The 18996-nt window shown below is 38.7% G+C and overlaps 1 protein-coding gene and 1 long non-coding RNA gene across 3 annotated transcripts; one reads left to right on the plus strand and one right to left on the minus strand.

The window, feature by feature from the left end:
- Positions 1-1422: 1422 nt before the first annotated feature.
- On the plus strand, positions 1423-14814 carry LOC113648317. Its single transcript, XR_007140237.1, has 5 exons — positions 1423-1570; positions 3840-3919; positions 10686-10821; positions 12907-13196; positions 14679-14814. It is a non-coding gene; the product is annotated as an uncharacterized LOC113648317 (long non-coding RNA).
- slc6a3 (solute carrier family 6 member 3) lies at positions 4456-15948 on the minus strand. Of its 2 annotated transcripts, XM_047811804.1 has the most exons (15): positions 15691-15948; positions 14662-14959; positions 14064-14195; positions 11154-11367; positions 10699-10837; positions 10462-10596; positions 9915-10018; positions 9335-9459; positions 8821-8933; positions 8546-8674; positions 8333-8432; positions 7082-7182; positions 6353-6520; positions 5984-6055; positions 4456-5332 (listed from the first exon to the last, which is right to left on the minus strand). In XM_047811804.1, the coding sequence occupies exons 2-15, from the start codon at positions 14948-14950 to the stop codon at positions 5309-5311; spliced, it is 1845 nt and encodes a 614-aa protein (XP_047667760.1). In that variant the 5' UTR covers positions 14951-14959; positions 15691-15948; the 3' UTR covers positions 4456-5308. The 2 variants fall into 2 exon arrangements, with proteins under 2 accessions (XP_047667760.1, XP_027011245.1); XM_027155444.2 differs by lacking the exon at positions 4456-5332 and having other exon boundaries at positions 5936-6055.
- Between the last annotated feature and the right edge of the window lie 3048 nt (positions 15949-18996).

Here is an 18996-nt window from a genome sequence, read left to right on the forward strand (position 1 = left end):
TTAATTGGACACACAGGGAATGTGGTCTGGAGTGAGAACCCACGTACATATTGCATGTTTGTTTATTGTGTTGCGTGACAACAGCAGAATAAAAGACATGCAACACATCATTACATTAGAGACAGTGTTTAGGACATGACACTGGGGCTGTGGGTTAGGTACAGAGAGAGAGGGTGTACATTCTACTAAAAGGTACACTCTCTCTCTCTCTCTCTCTCTCTCTCTCTCTCTCTCTCTCTCTCTCTCTCTCTCTCTCTCTCAAACGTCTCAGTATTTGACAGTCATATTTTCAAAAGAATTTTCACACATTAACACATGTTCAGCAAAATTCCATTCGCATGAGGTTAATATAATCAAATAATATAATCAAAATCATGATATAAACAATATAATGAGCATGATTAGCTGGGTTATACGTGTAGAAACACTATCAGGGTATAATTATGGTTCAGAATGAGTGGCAAAGCTGAGACTTTACACTGACCCAGATTCATGCTGCTGAACCGAGCTGGTTTCATGATCCATGTTCAGGCTGGTCTCTGATGGTTGTATAATACACAGTTACACCTGTGATGCTGCAGTGCTCAGCCTTCTGGGAAAACGTCTATCACCAGCATGTGTGTGCTGTACTGCGTGTACAGTGGAACAGGTACAAAGTGTTGACACACTAAGTTTCACAATTAGCTTTTGGTGAATTAAAAGCAACAATATACCGTACAATAGCATAGCATCACATCAGCATAATTTTGATTAACCGATATCTGTGATGAAGTGTTATTAGTGTGTCTTCCATTTTCCTATCATCAACACAACATCAGCTAGGAGTTGTACAGTAAGTCAAAGCAATTAAATATTTCTCTGCAGATAAACGTTGTTATAGCGAAACGGCTCGTACTGAAAGACCCGTGCAGCAGACACTACACACAAACAAATGTAATGTCGAATATAAATAAATAAATACAAGGATTAGTAGTAGCTACGGTGAAGTCATCTGTTACATTTCTGGAAGGAGTCTCCAGTGTCAGCACTTTGTATCATTCTGAAGTAAAGCTCTAATGTGCTGCTTTTATTTCTGAGGATCGGTTCAGAAATAAAACCCTTTTGTTTAACTTGAAGAATGGATTATCTTGACAGAGAACAGCTTATGAGTCAGAGAACAGCTCAAGGTTCTGATCGGTCACAACATGTTTTATTGTCTATGACCACTTTTATGAATGCGCTCATTAAGTTACAATAAGTTATTTTTATTACTTATTACTTATTACTTTTATTATTTTTATTTATTATTTTTATTTATTGCTTTTATAGTGACAGCTCATATTGTGCTTCTTATTATTCAGGAGTCTTCAGTTTCAGTACGCTTTCTCCTGTGGGACATTAATGTCCAGGCTAATGTTGCTAACAAGCAAGTAAACCTGTCTGACCTGAACTCCATGGTGTTTCACTGACCTGCCACAAGATGACACCATAACCCAAGAAAAGAAGCAATTAAGGAATGAATGAAGGATTTATTAGTTATTAACTGAATCATGGGACACTTTGGACTGAAGTTTGTACTTTGGACATAAAGGTAAGCTCGTGGTCGCTCTATTCGGACTGATTGAAGATTACGGTAACATCTGTGAATCTGGGATATAATTAATTATTAACCAATTAAGTAATTAATTAAAGCCGGACGCTGACCGTAAGCTAATAACCGAAGCTAACCATGTAGCTTGCTAGCTTGTAGCCATTAAGAGAATGTGAAGGCAACAGTGGAATAAAAGTGGGGGAAAAAAGATAATACTTTTCCTCAGAAGTGTCTGTAAACTAATACGAAAAGGCTCAATAATAATTAATAATAATAATTAAATAATGAATGAATTCATTTTGCATGCTAGCTAGTAGCACAATTATAATAAACGTTTGCAATGTAATTTAAAAATAAAATTAATAAAATCATTAATTTGATTACTTTTTTAAGTATAAAACAAATGTAGCTGTAAAGGTCAGGAATATAATTTTCCTTTTAAGCATGTATTAGCTTATTAGAAGGTTTTTAAGTCGTTTTTTATACAAATACCACAAAATAATGCCTCGTAATTCTGTCCACACAGCTGAGCAAATACACGTTTTTTTAATCACAATTTAATTAATTAACTTTAGTTAATTAGTTATTGCTTGCATAGCTAGGTAGGGTCATGATGCAAAGCTACTGGCTTTAAACCTTTTTTTTAATCATCTTGTATTCGAATGCTTGGTGTGTGTGATTGTATAATTGTGAGTGTGTGTTGAGTATTGTGTTGTGTTTATTAGTTTAAGTATTTATGCTGTATGTGATTCATGAGTAAACACACAGACTGATCATAATCGTTTGTCCCTTTTTGGTACTACAAGGCTGAAAATTGCGCCCAAGTGCTGTTGTGTAATAAGAGTTTACACTCCACTCTCATGTGGACTAAAGTGCTTTGTAATTGGGGCGCGGTGACAACACGGGCTGTGAACACACACTTCCTGAAAGGACAAGGTGCCATGATGGAGTCAGTGTGTACAGCCTTCAGGAACAACATGTCCATCCTAAACACACACAGAGAGATTATTTTCCTGTAGCAGCATTCACACACTTTCATTCCTTTTCTTCCTTCACTCTTTTTTCTGTCTAATCTCATTTGCTTTGAATTCGTTTTAAACATTAGCTTTATTATCTTTCTCATGCAGCAGGCAGCCTCCCAATGCACCATAAAGTAATTTGCTCTGCTCCAGTGGTAATTTGTCTTCACCCCGTCGTGCTCAGGTGCTGCCCGGGTGCAGATATCCGTTTCGGATACAACAATCCGTGCGCGGCCTCTTTGTAATCAGACGTTCGGATTCAGCAGCACGAGAACCATCACCAAACAATCAGGCAGCTATGAGGCCACTTCTGCCATCTGCTTTTCCCTTTTATTAAGTGCCGCACGTGCTGTTATGTAAGAGATGACGAGGCCGAGCGATGCCCGCCGACGCTCAGATTGGATATTGACGTGCCTGTAAGGAAAAGGGATTGGATTTATGTGTGTATGAGTAAACGTTATGACGATGCGAGCATCAGAAGCTCTTTTCGGTGCTGATCAAACCCTTTTTGATTCATCTGATGCTTACTGATTCAGGACAACGCCGTTTAACACGCATAGAATTTGACTTTTTTTTTCTTCTTCCCTTTGATCCCAGTTTGTTTCTGGTTTATTACTTGGGATAATGTCAGAACATTCGACAACGTAGAACATTTTATCTCTCACATGTTTGCGCAGATGTCCGCTTTATTGCTTTGTTATCAACGAAATTAGCATGACGATAAGCAGCCCCCGATTAGCACAGTGTTAGTTTTAGTTCCAATGGCTTTTGCTTCATCACAGGGGTCAAAGGTTGCTATAGCTACCTTACTTACTGTACCAGTAACCTTACTGAAAGGACACAGACGGACCTGTCACAGGAAGCAGGAAACGTGAGGGGAAGCGAACGCTGTGAAAAAATAGCTAGAATATGGTGTTTAATATTAAATGCGCTACTGAATTATTTCTCGAGGTGTATTTATTATTGTTTTAAATAAATCTTAAATTCTTCTATAAATTAAATATTTATATGAATTTTGTGCCTAAATAAATGCATACTAGCAAAATCATTATTAATATATATTAAAGAATTGAAAGCCACTTTATTGTATTTTCAGTAAAAAAAACAAAGAAATTGGCAATATACTGTTTGTGCAATCATAATTAATGGCACCCACAAGGCGGTGCGATGAATTTACTACATTTAGAATAACAGCAAACCATCAATCTCAGAACGTTTCTTTTCTGATTCTCTGTTGGATATCCGGAAAGATGCCGCGAGAAACCTACAACCTCTGGAGAAAGATCCAAACACCACATGCACAGAGGGGAAGGACGAGGATGAGGTAAGGGTGAGTAAGAGCAGTGAGTCGGGTGATCAGACGGAGGAGAGAAGCGGAGCAGTTGAAGCTTGTGTTCTTGGAAGATTTAGTCATAACTTCTCAGAACCACATCTAACTTCACTGAATGTCTATCTACAGAAACACGGTCATTGCAGGTGTAGAGCGGTAAAGTCAAAGGTGTTAGTCAACATTTAATTAAGACCATGGTGTCCAGTGCTTGGATGCTTTCAAAGACCTGAAATAACATCCGGAAATGTAAGTGTTTCCATTTCCACAAAAACAAAATCTAAGCGCTGAGTTCAGTTTGAAGCAGATGTGAAGTACATGTTTGTCATGTTGAGACAGATGTGTGAGTGAAGAACGTTTCAACTGGAAATGCCATAGGACAAGACACATGCAGTATTATTATTATTATTATTATTATTATTATTATTATTATTATTATTATTATTATTGAAATGGTCCGTAAGGCTCCACACATCCCACTGAGCCTCTGATCAGTTGAAAAGGAAAACAAACCACGCTCAGATCATTCCATTCACAGGTCTTTATTGAGATTTTATTAACAGCAGGTGATAAATTTCGCTTTAATACACGATGAGAGACAAACGTCTGTGTTCCTTTGATTGTTTTCAGTTTGTTTTTTTAATATTGTTAAAGAAACAATTCAGTCCACTGTGTCTTTGCACTTAAACGAACGAGTCACTGAAAAATCAGTAGCTAGAATGTGGTATTTGTTTAACCATAAACTATACAATTTAGTCAATGTCACGAGGCATTGTGTAACCACTCGCCTCATCGCGTCTTAATACGAGCCGCGCTAATACTGTATCTGCGAGAATGTAAGTGAACAGCGGAGCAAAGCTGACGCACAAATATGGCTTTAAGTGGATAAACCTGATCAACACGTCCTTGTTTTTTTATTGTTTCAAACACAAATAAGATGTACAGCTACCTCACTAGATAATATTCAACATTATTTGTTGCTAGGTTGTTAGTCAGTATACAGTTTTCCACACGTTAATCACATTGATCAATAAGGCTCAACTTTTACTCTAATCACAAAAGAATCTAGGAACAGTAAACAGTCCTCGTAACAGTCATCATAGTGAAACTACGGCCATGTCCCAAACGCTAGAGTCCACGCCTGCTTGCTCTAGTTGTTTCCTGTTAGCTGCTAGTGTTTGGGTTCAGCCTTAAAATGATTTAGATTTTTATTTTTTTTGGACAAAGTTAACCATGTTGTGATCAATACCTCGGCACTGCCACACTTTTAATTATCTTTTTTTTCTTTTTTTTTCACGTGAGGAAGAGAAGGACGAGACGTACGCTTGTTTGGCACACAGCGCCTCCTACAGAGCTGGAGGAGTTGACTTGTGTAAATACTTTGTGCCACGTTCACACCACCAGCCAGTGATGAAGCTAGAAACAAAACAGAAAACAAATGAGTAACATTTAGGCAGCTTTTAAAGTATTTGTTTGGTCAACGTGCAAAAGTTAGCATCCCGTAAGAAGAATATGGGGATTAAAAAATATGGGGGTTAATTACTGTATGATACAAAAAAGTTTATAAAAAAGAGCATAAGCTCCTTTTCTAAATGGTCTAAACTTTAATTCAACTTTTTGGGGATTAGACTTTAATTAAACCTTTACCCTGGACCATATATTAAAGTGTTTGTAGTACAAGCTTTAATTAGTATAAGGCTTACCAACATCAGAACTTTAATTAAACACCATTTAATTTTTATTATGGAAAATTATACATTCATTCTAATTTGTGTCAATAGCTTTATTTAATATTTTTTTCTTCAGTCATTCTTTTTTCTTTTTAAATAAGGAAAAAATGTCAACTATAGTTATTTTTTATAATGAAGAATATAAAATTTCACGTATTAAAAATTGTAATTAGCTTGTAAAATAGTTTTGGACTGAATCTCTCCTTTTAATATTTAGTGTTAATTTGCGTTGATGCATTACTATTCCCACAATTTCCTTTTTTCAGTAAAGTTTTTACTGATTTTAAAAGCCAAAGCAGTTTCTTCAGCTTAACAGTCTGATCCGAGCTGAGCGTACCGTGAACTGTCGCACCTCCCCGCGCTCCACCAGGTGGTGCTCCGTCTCCGGTGTGATGGCGTACGCCAGTTTCTACAAGCAGGATAAAAGAAATAGAAAACATGTGACTGTGAATCGGCTCCTTTCACATTTAACACAAAGGGATTTTGTCCCTTGTCCCTGTGATAGAAAACTAAGGAACCTTTATCATCAACAGAACACTTATAGAAGCCCTGAAGTACCCTTTAGAACCTCTCAGGAGTTTAGTGCTTAGCTGGAGGTACCTGCAAAACTCCTGCTTTCAGGATTGCAGTATAGACTTGGCTACCAAATAGCTTGTTATCTAGCAGGTTTGATGTGCTGTGGAAGAACCTGAGCTTGAACACATACAGTGCAGAAGCTTCCGGGCAGCCTGCAGAACTTGTAGATGGCGTAGAGGGGAACCATGATCATGGAGGAGATGGACAGGCACCAGCCGAGCATGTTGGCCCACATGGGGAACGAGTATGAGCCGTATTTCGGGGGGTTGAAGGTTGCGAAGCTCACCACCACCATAAACTGGATACAGGATGGGAAAACAAGATGCAACAGTTAATTTACAAATAGAAGTGTACTGTAAGTGCCATTTCAGCTCCTGACCAATCATATGGCCAACATTTTAACACGTCTCATTTCTCTCTTATGACTTATTTCTGTTAGTCGATAGGGTTTTGTGGAAAGCAAGGCTGAACCCATTTGTATTCCCACGGCACAAACGAATGGATTAGCCATGTACAGTAGCTACTGCATAATCTTTTTATTTATTTATTTATTTATTTATTTATTTATTTTCTTGCTTGCTAGTTAACTATGATCAGTATCTAATAGGTTTCATATTAATCATGCTGTCTGGGAAATGATAGCCATGTTTGTTGATTTAAAAGCTAGTTATTCTGGAGATAGCAAGTGTTAGCTAGCTTGTATGCAGGGTATGTGGTATGCAGGGTTGACCTATGGGCTTTGCCATGCTGAAGTTATGTTTGTTTTTACAATAGATGTTAGAAGCAATGATTTGGCAGCACTGGGATTTAAACTTTTGAGCAAAAGTCATTTAAATTTAAAAAATGAAGTCTCATGTACCAGCAGGAAACAGGGACTGACGAATTTCCAGCAGAGTCTCCAGTAAATTCCAGGGCGCTGCCCGATCATCTCCTGGATATCGTCACTGAAACGATCCACACCTGCGTATGTACACACACATGGTTAACACCAGCGTTCGACTTGTTCCCAAAGGAAGCATCACAATTTCTTCCCTTTCAGTGTAACATGGGTGGGGCTAAGATTCACCCTGACCAATCATATGCCCGATGTTGCTCATCACATTCTTCTTCTGATCCCATCTAATTTCTGATCCCATCTAATTTCTGATCCCATCTAATGAACAAAAACTGACAGCAAGTAAATGAAAGGCCTGAGAAAGCTGACCTTGTGATCTAACTTGGATTAAAATCTAATCTAGTGGTTTGTATGTGCTTATTATAATATTAGGCCACGCCCACAAGCTCAGTGTGATTGGAGATTGCAGCTGCTATTTGATACATTTCTGTCCATTTTCTTTTTTTGTTCTTTTGCTAAACCTTTGCTAAGTCACAGGCTGAACACGAAACGTTCTCTCTGTTGCCCATTTTGCCATTTCTACATGACCAAATGCTCTAATCAAAGAGTAAAGAGACATTCAGAGAGACGCTGTAGCATTAAATAGAGGCAGCATGTCAGTGACACGCGTTTCCTGCCGCAGGTCCCTGTCAGTGCCGATGCTCCTCAGGTGTGGCTCATTTTGCTTTCTCTGGAACTTTTTGGGTCACCAGTCTAGATCAGGGTTATTCTGCTATTGGTCTCTGATGAACCTGCTGGTCTTTTGAAGTTCAGGTCAGACGTTTTGCCTCGGGAAACGGTCAGAAAAGTTCAGCTTTCAGCAGGATTTACTAGTCAGTGGATTTCTTCTTCTTATTATTTTTTTATTTTTTAAGAAATTGATCTTCTTTATTTAAAAAGGAACCCAACTCCTCATCCAGTAAAGTTAAAGACAGAATTTAAAAAAGGGTGTGTGGATTAGGACACGCCCACAGTGGGCCGATTTGGGTTGTATGTCATGGAGTTGTTAGGGTGTGTGTGGATGGGTGGGTGGTTTGGGACACGTCCACACTAAACTAATAAAGACCACATTGTCTCAGATTCACATGAGGGTTACGTGATGTCCGATTCCAGCACCATATCAGAGTCTCAGCTGTGCCTAATGAAGTAAATATGAATCGGAACACAACCATCCTTTCACGCCTCTGATTGGCGGTAATGGAGAATCGGCTTCCCTGAACACACGCACGCACTCACCATAAAACCAGGCGATGCCGATAGCTTCAATCAGCACGCCGAAGAGGATCGATGTCCCTGCTGCAAAGTGGTCCAATAATGTGAACACGTAGATTCCTCCCTGTAAAGGAGGGAAGCGAGAGTCTTAACACACACATCAGAGACGGAATTCATGGCTTAATCGGATTCTGAAGTCTAGGCAAATTTCCACGTCTGTGTTTGAGTCTCACTCACATTGGTGACACAGAAGAGTGAGATGAGGAAGGTGGACACCACGATGAAGAGTGTGAACAGTTCTCTGTGTTTGTGCAGGAACTTGAATTCGTCTATGAGTCCCGTGATTACTGACTCCATCCCGCCCATCTGCAGCAGGTTATAACCACCATGAATTGAAAAACAAGCTGATTCCCACAACACGCCTCTCTGACCTTCATTATTATCCTGTGTTTTTTTTTAGTTCTAACTATAGATATAAAAAATAAAGTCATTATTAGAATGTTTTAGGTTACAGCGCTGTCGATGCCCAGCGTCAGCAGCATGATGAAGAAGATCACGGCCCAGACTGAGGAGCCCGGCAACGTTGCAATGGCTTCTGGGTAAATTATAAACACCAAACCAGGACCTGCAGGACACAAGATAAACATGTTATCATTATTAATGTCTCTCCATGTATAGGCCTGTTTCTCTCTCCATCCATCTGTCTCTGTCTGTTTAGCCATCAATCAGTCCATCTGTCTGTCCACAGGTTTGTCTTAATCCTTCTGTACGTATATCTATGTGCGTCCATCCATTCAGAGTCTCTATACATCCATCACTCCATTCATGCAAATATCAATCTATTCTTCCATCCATACTTCAAAGTATTGTCCATCCATCCATCCATCCATCCATCCATCCATCCATCCAAATGTCTGCTTGCTCCATCCATTCATCCATCTGTAGGTCTGTAGGTCTGTCACTAATGATGGCTATCTAGTCCGATCTCAGTAAATTTACTCGTCCTTACAGATCGCACAAGCTTACCGTCTGTAGCAACTTTATCAAGAGCCACGTTGTGTTTCTGCGACATGTAGCCCAGGAAGGAGAAGATGACAAAGCCAGAGAAGAAGCTGGTCAGTGAGTTGATAGAGCTGGTGATGATGGCGTCTCTGTGAAGACACCAGGTGATGAACAGGATCAGTGATTGCACTTGTGTGTAATAAGCAACTGACCTGTTAATGTCTGACAGGAAATCAGTATAAGTCATTGTATAGTCTTTGTGTACATGTTTGTGTGTGAGAGCAGGTTACATTGTGTGAGCAATATCAGTTTGTTTGTACAGTTTGTGTACAGTACAGTGTGAGACTCCTGTGTTTGTTTGTATACAGTGTTGCAGTGGGAATAAAGTGAGTATAAACTCTATATGTGTGTGTTAAATGAGAGCACTGTGGTTTGTGCGTGCACGGTGAGAACTGCATTGTGTACAGTGTGAGGTAGTGTGTGTGTGTGTGTGTGTGTGTGAGTACAGTGTGTGTACTGTATTTGAGGAAGGTGTGTGTGCACCTGTAGCATTTGTTGATAAACCTGTTGCTGGTGCAATTAAATTTGTGAGCACAGAGTGTACCTGTAGCAGTTGTTGGTGAATTTGTTGTAGCTGGAAAAGGCGATTAAAACGCCGAAGCCGACTCCTAAAGAAAAGCAGATTTGCGTCGCCGCCTCAATCCAGACCTACACACACACACAGAGACGGGCACACAAAGCGGCTGCAGTGCCATCATTAGGGATAATTGCAGGAACTCATTGAGCTCAGAGATGAAAGGAACTCGTTGAATGCAGGGTAATTTTGCAAATTGTCGCCGCTCGCTTGCGTCTAATCTAATTCTCAAACTGCGGCTTTGAGGCCGTTTGAGCGAGTGACCAACGAGACACGGTGAAATTTATCACAAACACCGACAACCATCCAGCGATTCACACTTCACCATCATACACCAGGAAAAGATACGGACTGGGACACCTTTACACTGCTTCAGCCTGTTTATCTGCCTGTTCCTCTCTCGATATCTGTCTGCTTAACCCTCCATTCTGTCTGATTAGTATGTACTGTGTAAGGCTGTGTTAATGAGAATAAAATGTGCAGTAAATTATTTGTGGTTAATTGTGTGTGTGTGTACCTGAGCATCACACAGACGTAGAAAGTCCACACTCAGGTAGGCTTTAATGCCGTCCATGGCTCCAGGCAGGGTCACACCTCGCAGCAGGAGAACTGTCAGAACCACGTAAGGCATGGTGGCAGTGATCCACACCACCTACACACACACAGGTGTTATTAATGTCCAGACCGGGTTGTTGTATATAATTTCTAAATCTTGTTTAAGTCTCTGCATTTTCTTTCTAGAGAATTCTCTCACCTTGCCTGAGGTCTTCACTCCCTTCCACAGACTGAAGTAAAGGACGACAATCACAACAGCAAGACAGGAAGTGAGCTGCCAGCGAGGCAGTCCGAGGTTATCGATCCCTGTGCTGTCCTGAAGGTGCAGCACACCACGTCTGCAGAAAAATCACCATGTTCAGATCATTATGTAATATTTAGAGGCTTCTCTGGATAACAGAGGGCCAATGTGCTAGCTTAGCAAACTTGACCTTACTTCCTTAGCAGTAGCTTTCGAATAAAAAGTCAAATTAATTATAATTTTCACTACCAAGATGGCTAAGAATCCTGCTGTGTAAATAAAACACAATCTACAAAATATAATGTCTATTATGAGCATCACGGATCACAGCACTGACGTTATTAGTTAAGCTAACTGTACATCTGGCTAATATTAGCTTAATATGTGTTTTTTTGTAGCCCATGTGCACTCACTCAAAGTACTCCAGAGCGGGGGTGGCTTTGTGCGAGTCATTCAGGAAGGTGGCGTTGAGGTCAGAGCAGTTTGCACTGTTCCACGTGTTGTTGCAGTTGACCCACGGCAGCTCAGAGGTGAATGACGAGAACAGGTAGAACAGCGCCCAGGCGATGATGACGTTATAGTAGAACCCCACGTACAGCGAGATGAGGATCACGGTGAAGCCGACACCTGAGGACAATGAACCATATACAATTTAATTACCCAGGTCTTTTGTTACTGCTATGGACTTCTAGATTATCTCACAGCCTCAGTCCAATATGCTAATTTGTTAATAAATCAGCAGATCCCTCAGGGCACAAACCAGGTGGAAAAAAATCCCGGAGGGAAAAAAACCCATCACCAAGACAGGGAGGAGGAACAGCGCACATGAAAAGTTTTACCATCATATGCATTTCTCCAAAATGCTTCAGCACTATGCCAAAATTGACTCCATTAAAAATGATTTCTTGAAAAAACGTAATAAATAAGGAAGATCCTTAACTTGACGAGAGGGTTAATATTAGGGCTTTTCTAGAGAACGTCTGTCTCTAAGGAGTTTTTCCTAGGAGACGACCTTCGCGTCATCTCTTTGTGTGCACATGTGCAATTTTCGGAGCATCGATCGCGAGGAAGTGAACGTGTTGATCAGCAGTAATTACAGTAATCTCTCGCCGAGTGGCAGGCGCACAGAAAACAGAGCTTGTCATTAAGATGTCTGTCTTTTCTCTGTCTTCCTCTCCCTTCTTCTGACAGCTTGGTTTGTTGGGAATCTAAATCTGAACACACACCTGTAGCTACACACACACACACACAGTCTGGATTAAATTACTGTAGTCTGAAGAAAAGCAGTAACATTCTCTGGTAAATACTGCTACTCAGTCTGACGCTAGTTCATCTACCATCATGGAGTAGCTTCATCTAGTTTGGAAAATATCCTGTGGGAGCTTTAGCTAGTCTGACTGACTCCATAACCACCTGAGGTCAATTTATTAAGCTAGCCATCCAAAGTCCTGTTGTTAGCTCAGCTAGCTTGACTAGCTTTGTGTACTAAATTGTTATCAGAGTAACATTCTTTGGTGCCTTTAGCTCGTATAAATTAACAACCCAAAAGACCTGCGCTAAATTTAGCTAGATAAAATAACACCCTTTTGTGTGTTTAAGTATCAGGAATGTCCCGTGGTAACCTCGGCTGGTTAGAGGAGCAACCAGTGGAAAGTTCAGTTTGAATAAAATCCTGTGATTAGAATCCGTTTCATAACCTCGTGTAGTAAATTTAGTAATCTGAAGCTTAACATTTTGTGTGGCTAATTAAGTATCATACTTTGGTATAGGCTTTGGATAGCTAGTCACAACATCCTGTTAGCATTAGTATCCCTAACTTTATGTAGTAAATGTAGCTAGCTTAGATTATGGAAAATATTAGTTGGAATAAATAAGTTTGAGGGAAGATTTGCTAGTAAGATTAGTTACAGATCATTCTGTGGTGATTTAGAATTTTAAGTTTGGCTATTTGGATTAGCATTCTGCTGAATAATAAACTTTAGTCTTAGCATCTTGTGCTAATTTTAGAATTTTCTGTTGGTATGTTAGTTAGCAGTTGAAACATTGACTTCTGCTTTAGCTTTTAAAAAGGTTGTAGCTCCAATTTCTGTCTAAAAGTACATTTTTTCTTCTTGCAAATGTATTACTTGGTGTTCTGAGGTGTAAGTTTCCTTTTCCGTACTGCAGGGATGGAGGATTTTCCAGTCATGCGTGTATGGCTGTTCGACACACCTGAGTAGAAGTTTTATGGAAACGAAGGTCACACATCTCGGGGATGCTGAAGCGTGTTGTGGTTCTCCTCCAGTGGACTAACGTGAACGCCACATGTTTTGAGACTAAAAGCCATTTTGACAGTCTCCTGTTTCAGGAATTTTAAAGGAGAGATAAACGGTACCTGTCTGAGTCTGATGGCTGTGTCCTGTCTGTTCCTTCATCCAGGATATGCGCTGCATGTCTAAGACAAGACGCTATAGCAGGTACGTATCTGTATTACATGTTCATATTGACATGATTTCATAAACTTTTAGCGTAGTTTGTTCGCTTGTTGTTTGCCTTAAAATCTCCACAAATCCTTAATTGGTACAAAATGGTAGTAATATATAGAATTTTCTTTAAATAACAACAGATGGGTGGGGGCACGGTGGCTTAATGCGTAGCACGTTCGCCTCACACCTCCAGGGTCGGGGTTCGATTCCCGCCTCCGCCTTGTGTGTGTGTAGTTTGCATGTTCTCCCCGTGCATCGGGGGTTTCCTCCGGGTACTCCGGTTTCCTCCCCGGTCCAAAGACCTGCATGGTAGGTTAATTGGCATCTCTGGAAAATTGTCCGTAGTGTGTGAGTGCGTGAGTGAATGAGAGTGTGTGTGTGCCCTGCGATGGGTTGGCACTCCGTCCAGGGTGTATCCTGCCTTGCTGCCCGATGACGCCTGAGATAGGCACAGGCTCCCCGTGACCCGAGGTAGTTTGGATAAAGCGGTAGAAAATGAATGAATGAATGAATGAACAACAGATGGTTTGAATATATGTTTTAAATAGTGGTATGGTTGCTAGGCAACTAAAGTATAGTCTAGAGTTGCACAAGCTAGCTAAGCATTGCCTGTACATTAAATTGTGCAAAATATGTTCGTGTTAACCTACATTCTCCGTGTTAGAATATATTCTAGAGTTTTTTGTTCACATCATCAGTCCCAAAATCCAGTTCAACAAACACTAACCTTCTTGAAATTGAGCTGGAGATTTTAAAGATTTTGCCCTTTAGGTTGTTCTGTTTATTTCCATCACCACTACAGTATTTGTGTTTGGAGTCTGACGGATAAATAAATGAGTCACTGAGCTTAAATAATACCTTTAAATATGGGACAGATCTTCCACACTCCTGCAGCTCCTTCACGGTTGTATTGTCCCAGCGCTAACTCCATATAGAAGAGCGGCATTCCGGCGATCACCATGAAGAACATGTAGGGGACGAGGAAGGCACCTCGTAGGGAAAGGGAGAAGGAAAGCTGTTACTGAGATCAAATTTGGGCTTAAGATTTAAAATGAAAAAAAAAAAAAGAATTGAAAAAGTCTAAATACAACTTTCTAAGCTGATTTAGCATAATGTTACATTTTCATTCAATGTCTGCATGACGTCTGGAGAAAAGAAAGAAAGGGTCTTCTGAGGTGGAGGAGCTGAGGAACTGCTAGTTAAAGTGGCACTTTAACACTTTTCTAGATGCCAATAAACACTAGGTTTTGTCCAGAATGTCTGATCTCCAAGCAGCTTCAGGTCTGGAACGTCGGTGTTCAGGCTCAAAATTGTCTCCAGTTCATTTGGAACTGATCTTTGCAGGTAATTGTGATAGAATCTAGCCGGAAGGAAATTCTACTAAATGTGACATTTTTCTGGTAATCTTTCTGTTTATTGAGTATTTATTAAATTTTGAGACTCTACCCCTTCTTACCTCCTCCATTCTTGTAGCACAGGTAAGGGAACCTCCAGACATTAGCGAGGTCCACGGCGAAGCCGATTACTGACAGAAGGAAGTCGATTTTCTTGGCCCAGGTTTCTCGCTCCTCTCCAGACGGATGAGTCTGGCCGGTCGGCGAAACCAGGGCGGAGGTGGTGAACTGAACGCCGTTCTGCTCCTTCACCAGGATCAGCTCCACCTCTTTGGGTCCCGTGGAGCCGGAGGGATTGGAGGGAGCAATGACTGAGGACATGAGTGTGGCCGGAGCTCTGCCTCTGAACATGGGGCTTTACTGAGGAAAGAGAGAATGCAGATGTAGGAAAGAGATCGAGGACGGGAGGGGAAGGAGGGGAGGAGCGAGACGGCCATGTCGAGGGTGCAAATCAGGAACATGCCTGATGTGACGGGCTGCCATGTTTGTTCACGCATCACAACCTGAGATTCCGAGTTATCGATCGACGCCTGACTCAAAAAGTTCCGAAATGTTACCGTCAATTAGAAATCAATCTAATAATTATAGATAATTAGGGGTCCTTGAAAAAAAAAAAAAAAAAAAAAAAAACACCATAAAAATGAAAAAAAGGGAGTAATATAAATTTTAAATTTTTTTATAAATAGATATCTAGAACTTCTAGGACAGTACGAAAATTGTGCTTCAATGGCACAAAGATGAGCTCAACAAAATTCAAATTAACCCGTCATAAAATCCATAGCAGTGGTGTTTATGACGTATAGAAACAAATGTGTATTAGCAAAGATCTTTTTAAAATAAAACCCCCCAAAAAATGTGGATGCATGGGAGGGAAAATGCAAATTGTTAAAAACATAAAATTTAAATCTATTTCCCAAATATGAATTTATTTATAAAATGAATAAATTGAGTGTTTTAGTGTCAAAACACCTGTTGAGTATCAAACACTCAACTATATATATATGTATATATATATATATATATATATATATATATATATATATATATATATATATATATATACATACACACTCAAACATTTTACTTCTTACCTTCAGCCGAGTTCAGAAGAGATGGTTTCAGAGAGGACGGAAAATGCGCAGAGCAAAAATAAATAAATAATCACTTGTCCATGTATAAATGGTGCACACTAAAACTGGCCATTTTTGTAAAACTAGAACTAAATTGTGGCTGAAGAAGAAGAATGGAAAAGCTGATATGGGGAAGATGGAGATTGTTAGATGTTTGAGGTCCAGCTGAGGGAGAGAGTGGGACCACTAGGAATATGAGAGACAACTGCCTTCCCACAATCCCTCCCCTTCTTTCTCTCTCGCTCGATCTGTCCCCCCACCATTCTCTCTCTCTCTCTCTCTCTTGTTTCATCTCCGAGGTGATCGCAGTACCTCCTGTTAAACTGAGATAATCAAAAAGTAAACATTAATGTGGACAGAAGATACTTAGTTTTGTTTTTTTTGTTTTTTATTTATTATTATTTTTTATTATTATTTTTTTGTTTTTTTTCTCGAAAATCTCTTCAAGAACCTTCAAGAGGTTTTTAATTTAATTTGGAGGTTTTGTTGCTCGTGAAACGTTTTGTATCAGTAGAAACGTTTCTGAACGACAAAAAAAAAACCCACATTAAATTATAATTAGAACTACTACACATTATGACCTTAAAATACAACGGCGAACAACACAAAAATTATGAAATTAAAGCTTTAACGCTTTAATTTCATAAAAACTTTAACGCATTTGTCAAAAACAAAAATATCACATTGGACTTAAAACTGCATGCTAACTTACTTTGTTTGATAAGTTGTATTTTTGCCAAAATTTTTAATTTATTTCTTTTTTTTTTCTTTTTTTAATTTAAAAAGATTAGACTTGAGTTTAAAACCTAAACATTAAATTAGCCTGTCTCAATTAACAAATATTCACTACAAGGAATTTACAAAAGTTGAATTTCTAATATTAAACCAGTGTCAGTCGACAGACTTTTTAAACTCGTATCGCAGCAGAATAAATCAGGGATCCGTTCAGCTTCAGTGAGGACTGTAGATGAGGCCACTCAATTACTTCTATTGCTAATTTATTTACCAAATAAGAAAAAAAAAGTTTATACTTAAAATGGAAAGTTTCATAATTTGTACATATGTTAATATCGGAATTTAAAAAAGTCTAACGAATTTACGATAAAAAGGTTACAAAAATAAAATGTTCAAACTGAAAGCTTGAATAATTTTACTATATTTTATCTCAATATATAGTAATTTATTCTCTATTCTTTTTTTTCAACAAAAGCCAAAACAAAAGCATTATATAAATATTTTTAATGAGGCTTTCACAACAAAACAACAAATAATTTACAATAAAAACAAACACAAACACAAAAATTACAATACATACAACAAAATGTATGCAATGACCAAAAAAAAAAAGTGATCCTGGTTATGATCAGAGCTCAGATATAAATAAGTATATTTTATATTATATGCCCCCCCCCTCCCCGAGGCGAGCAATTAATCATCTGAAGCAGACATCTGTTATGCTGAGAAAGCACTTGGGATCAAACCAACGAATCTCAGATCAAACAGCAGGTTATCATCGTAGTCTTTACAGAATATCTGTCTCTCAGACACATACATGTACACACACACACGTGAGCGTCTCTCTCAGCTGTAATCCGTACACAGGATAAGAACTTAATGAGAGCTGCTTTAGGAGTAATGCCTAAAATGGATGAGGCTCAGATTTCACTAATGTGATAATGTTTTTGGTTTACGTCTGTTGGGTTTTGCTTTCGTGTGCGTTAAATTTCTTGTTTACTGAAATATCTGTGGTGATTTGTTACAATTTTAGTTGTTTCTGATATTTCCCTCAATGGCGGAGAGTCACAAAACAAAAGTCAAATTTCTAAAATTAAAATGAGCTAGAAATAAAATGCAAATTGAATGCAGTTTTAATTGCTATCTAATAAATGTAAGATTGGATTAGGGTGTATCATAAGGCTCCAAATATAATAAAATGCACTAATAAACTAAAAATAATGTGTACTAAAAATTATAAATAATATAAATTACATTATAAATTATGAATAATTATTTATACAATTGAAAACAATTATAAATAATATAAATTACATTATAAATTATGAATAATTATTTATACAATTGAAAACTGTAAGATGTGATTAGCAAGAAGAGAATAAAGTTTAAATGTTTTTCTAAATTGTTTTAAAGCAAAAGCAATTTCTTTAAAAAAAAAAAGAAAGAAAGAAAGAAAGAAAGGGTTAAAGCTTGTCCTGATCGCCTCGACAGATTTGTCCGCTAGAGGGAGACACTGTTCCATATTTAACTACGTACTAAAGAATAAACGGTGGCGTGAAGCTTCCTCTAGTGACGTCATCGTCATTTTACCCTTTGAAATTAAAGCAGCTGCAAATTGACAGAATTATTGTTCCAGAATCTGTTACGTAAATGTATTCACATATTTATCTATGGACAAATTGTAGGTAGTACTTTTCACTAACTTATTTGCTCTAGATATCGGACAAGCTTTGTGGTTTGAACTTTGCTCTTCTGCACGAAAAACAAATTGGGTTTTATTTTATTTTCCCCTGCGTTCTTAATAAACATGATTCGTGTCGCTCCTGGGTCCTAGTGCCCGACGAGTGTCTTACTAAATACACTAATTACACATGCACACGTTTACAGTCTAGTTTGCAGCATGCTATAATCTGATCTGGAAAGCCACAGGGTGCTGCTTAAAAAGATGATCCGGGGAAATTAAGTCAAAATAATAATGATCAAGTGGGCAAATATAGTCTAATATACCCATTTGTTATTTTATTACAGTTAACAATTCTCTCTCTCTCTCTCTCTCTCACACACACACACACTTTCTGTTTCTCCAGTAAACAAGATTTGGACTCGTGGTAGTATTTTGGACTTTTCTGTATTTACTTAAACGTTCAAATAAAAAGATAAATAAATAAATAAATAAATTAAATAAATAAAAGCTCACTCGGTAGGACCCTGAACCCGGCCTACACACACGCACACACACACACACACACACACACTTTCCTGTAGAATACCAACACATGACCTGAGACTCTGCCTCTACTAATAACTAATGACGTCACTAATCAATAAAGGTGATGGTACATTTTATTTATTTACTGTTTATGGAAGTTTTCAGCCACTGGAAAGTCTTTAGGACTGATTTTTCTTAGTGAGCAGGTTTACAATCCTCCATCCGATAGAGGGAAGATGTCCGAGACATTAATGTAAAACTAAAGAGAAAGCAGGAAAAAAGGAGTAAACAGAGTAAAAATAGAAAATAGAGTGAGACAGAGC

Source organism: Tachysurus fulvidraco, chromosome 3, assembly GCF_022655615.1.
Source record: "Tachysurus fulvidraco isolate hzauxx_2018 chromosome 3, HZAU_PFXX_2.0, whole genome shotgun sequence".
In the NCBI taxonomy this organism is placed as follows: Eukaryota; Metazoa; Chordata; class Actinopteri; order Siluriformes; family Bagridae; genus Tachysurus; species Tachysurus fulvidraco.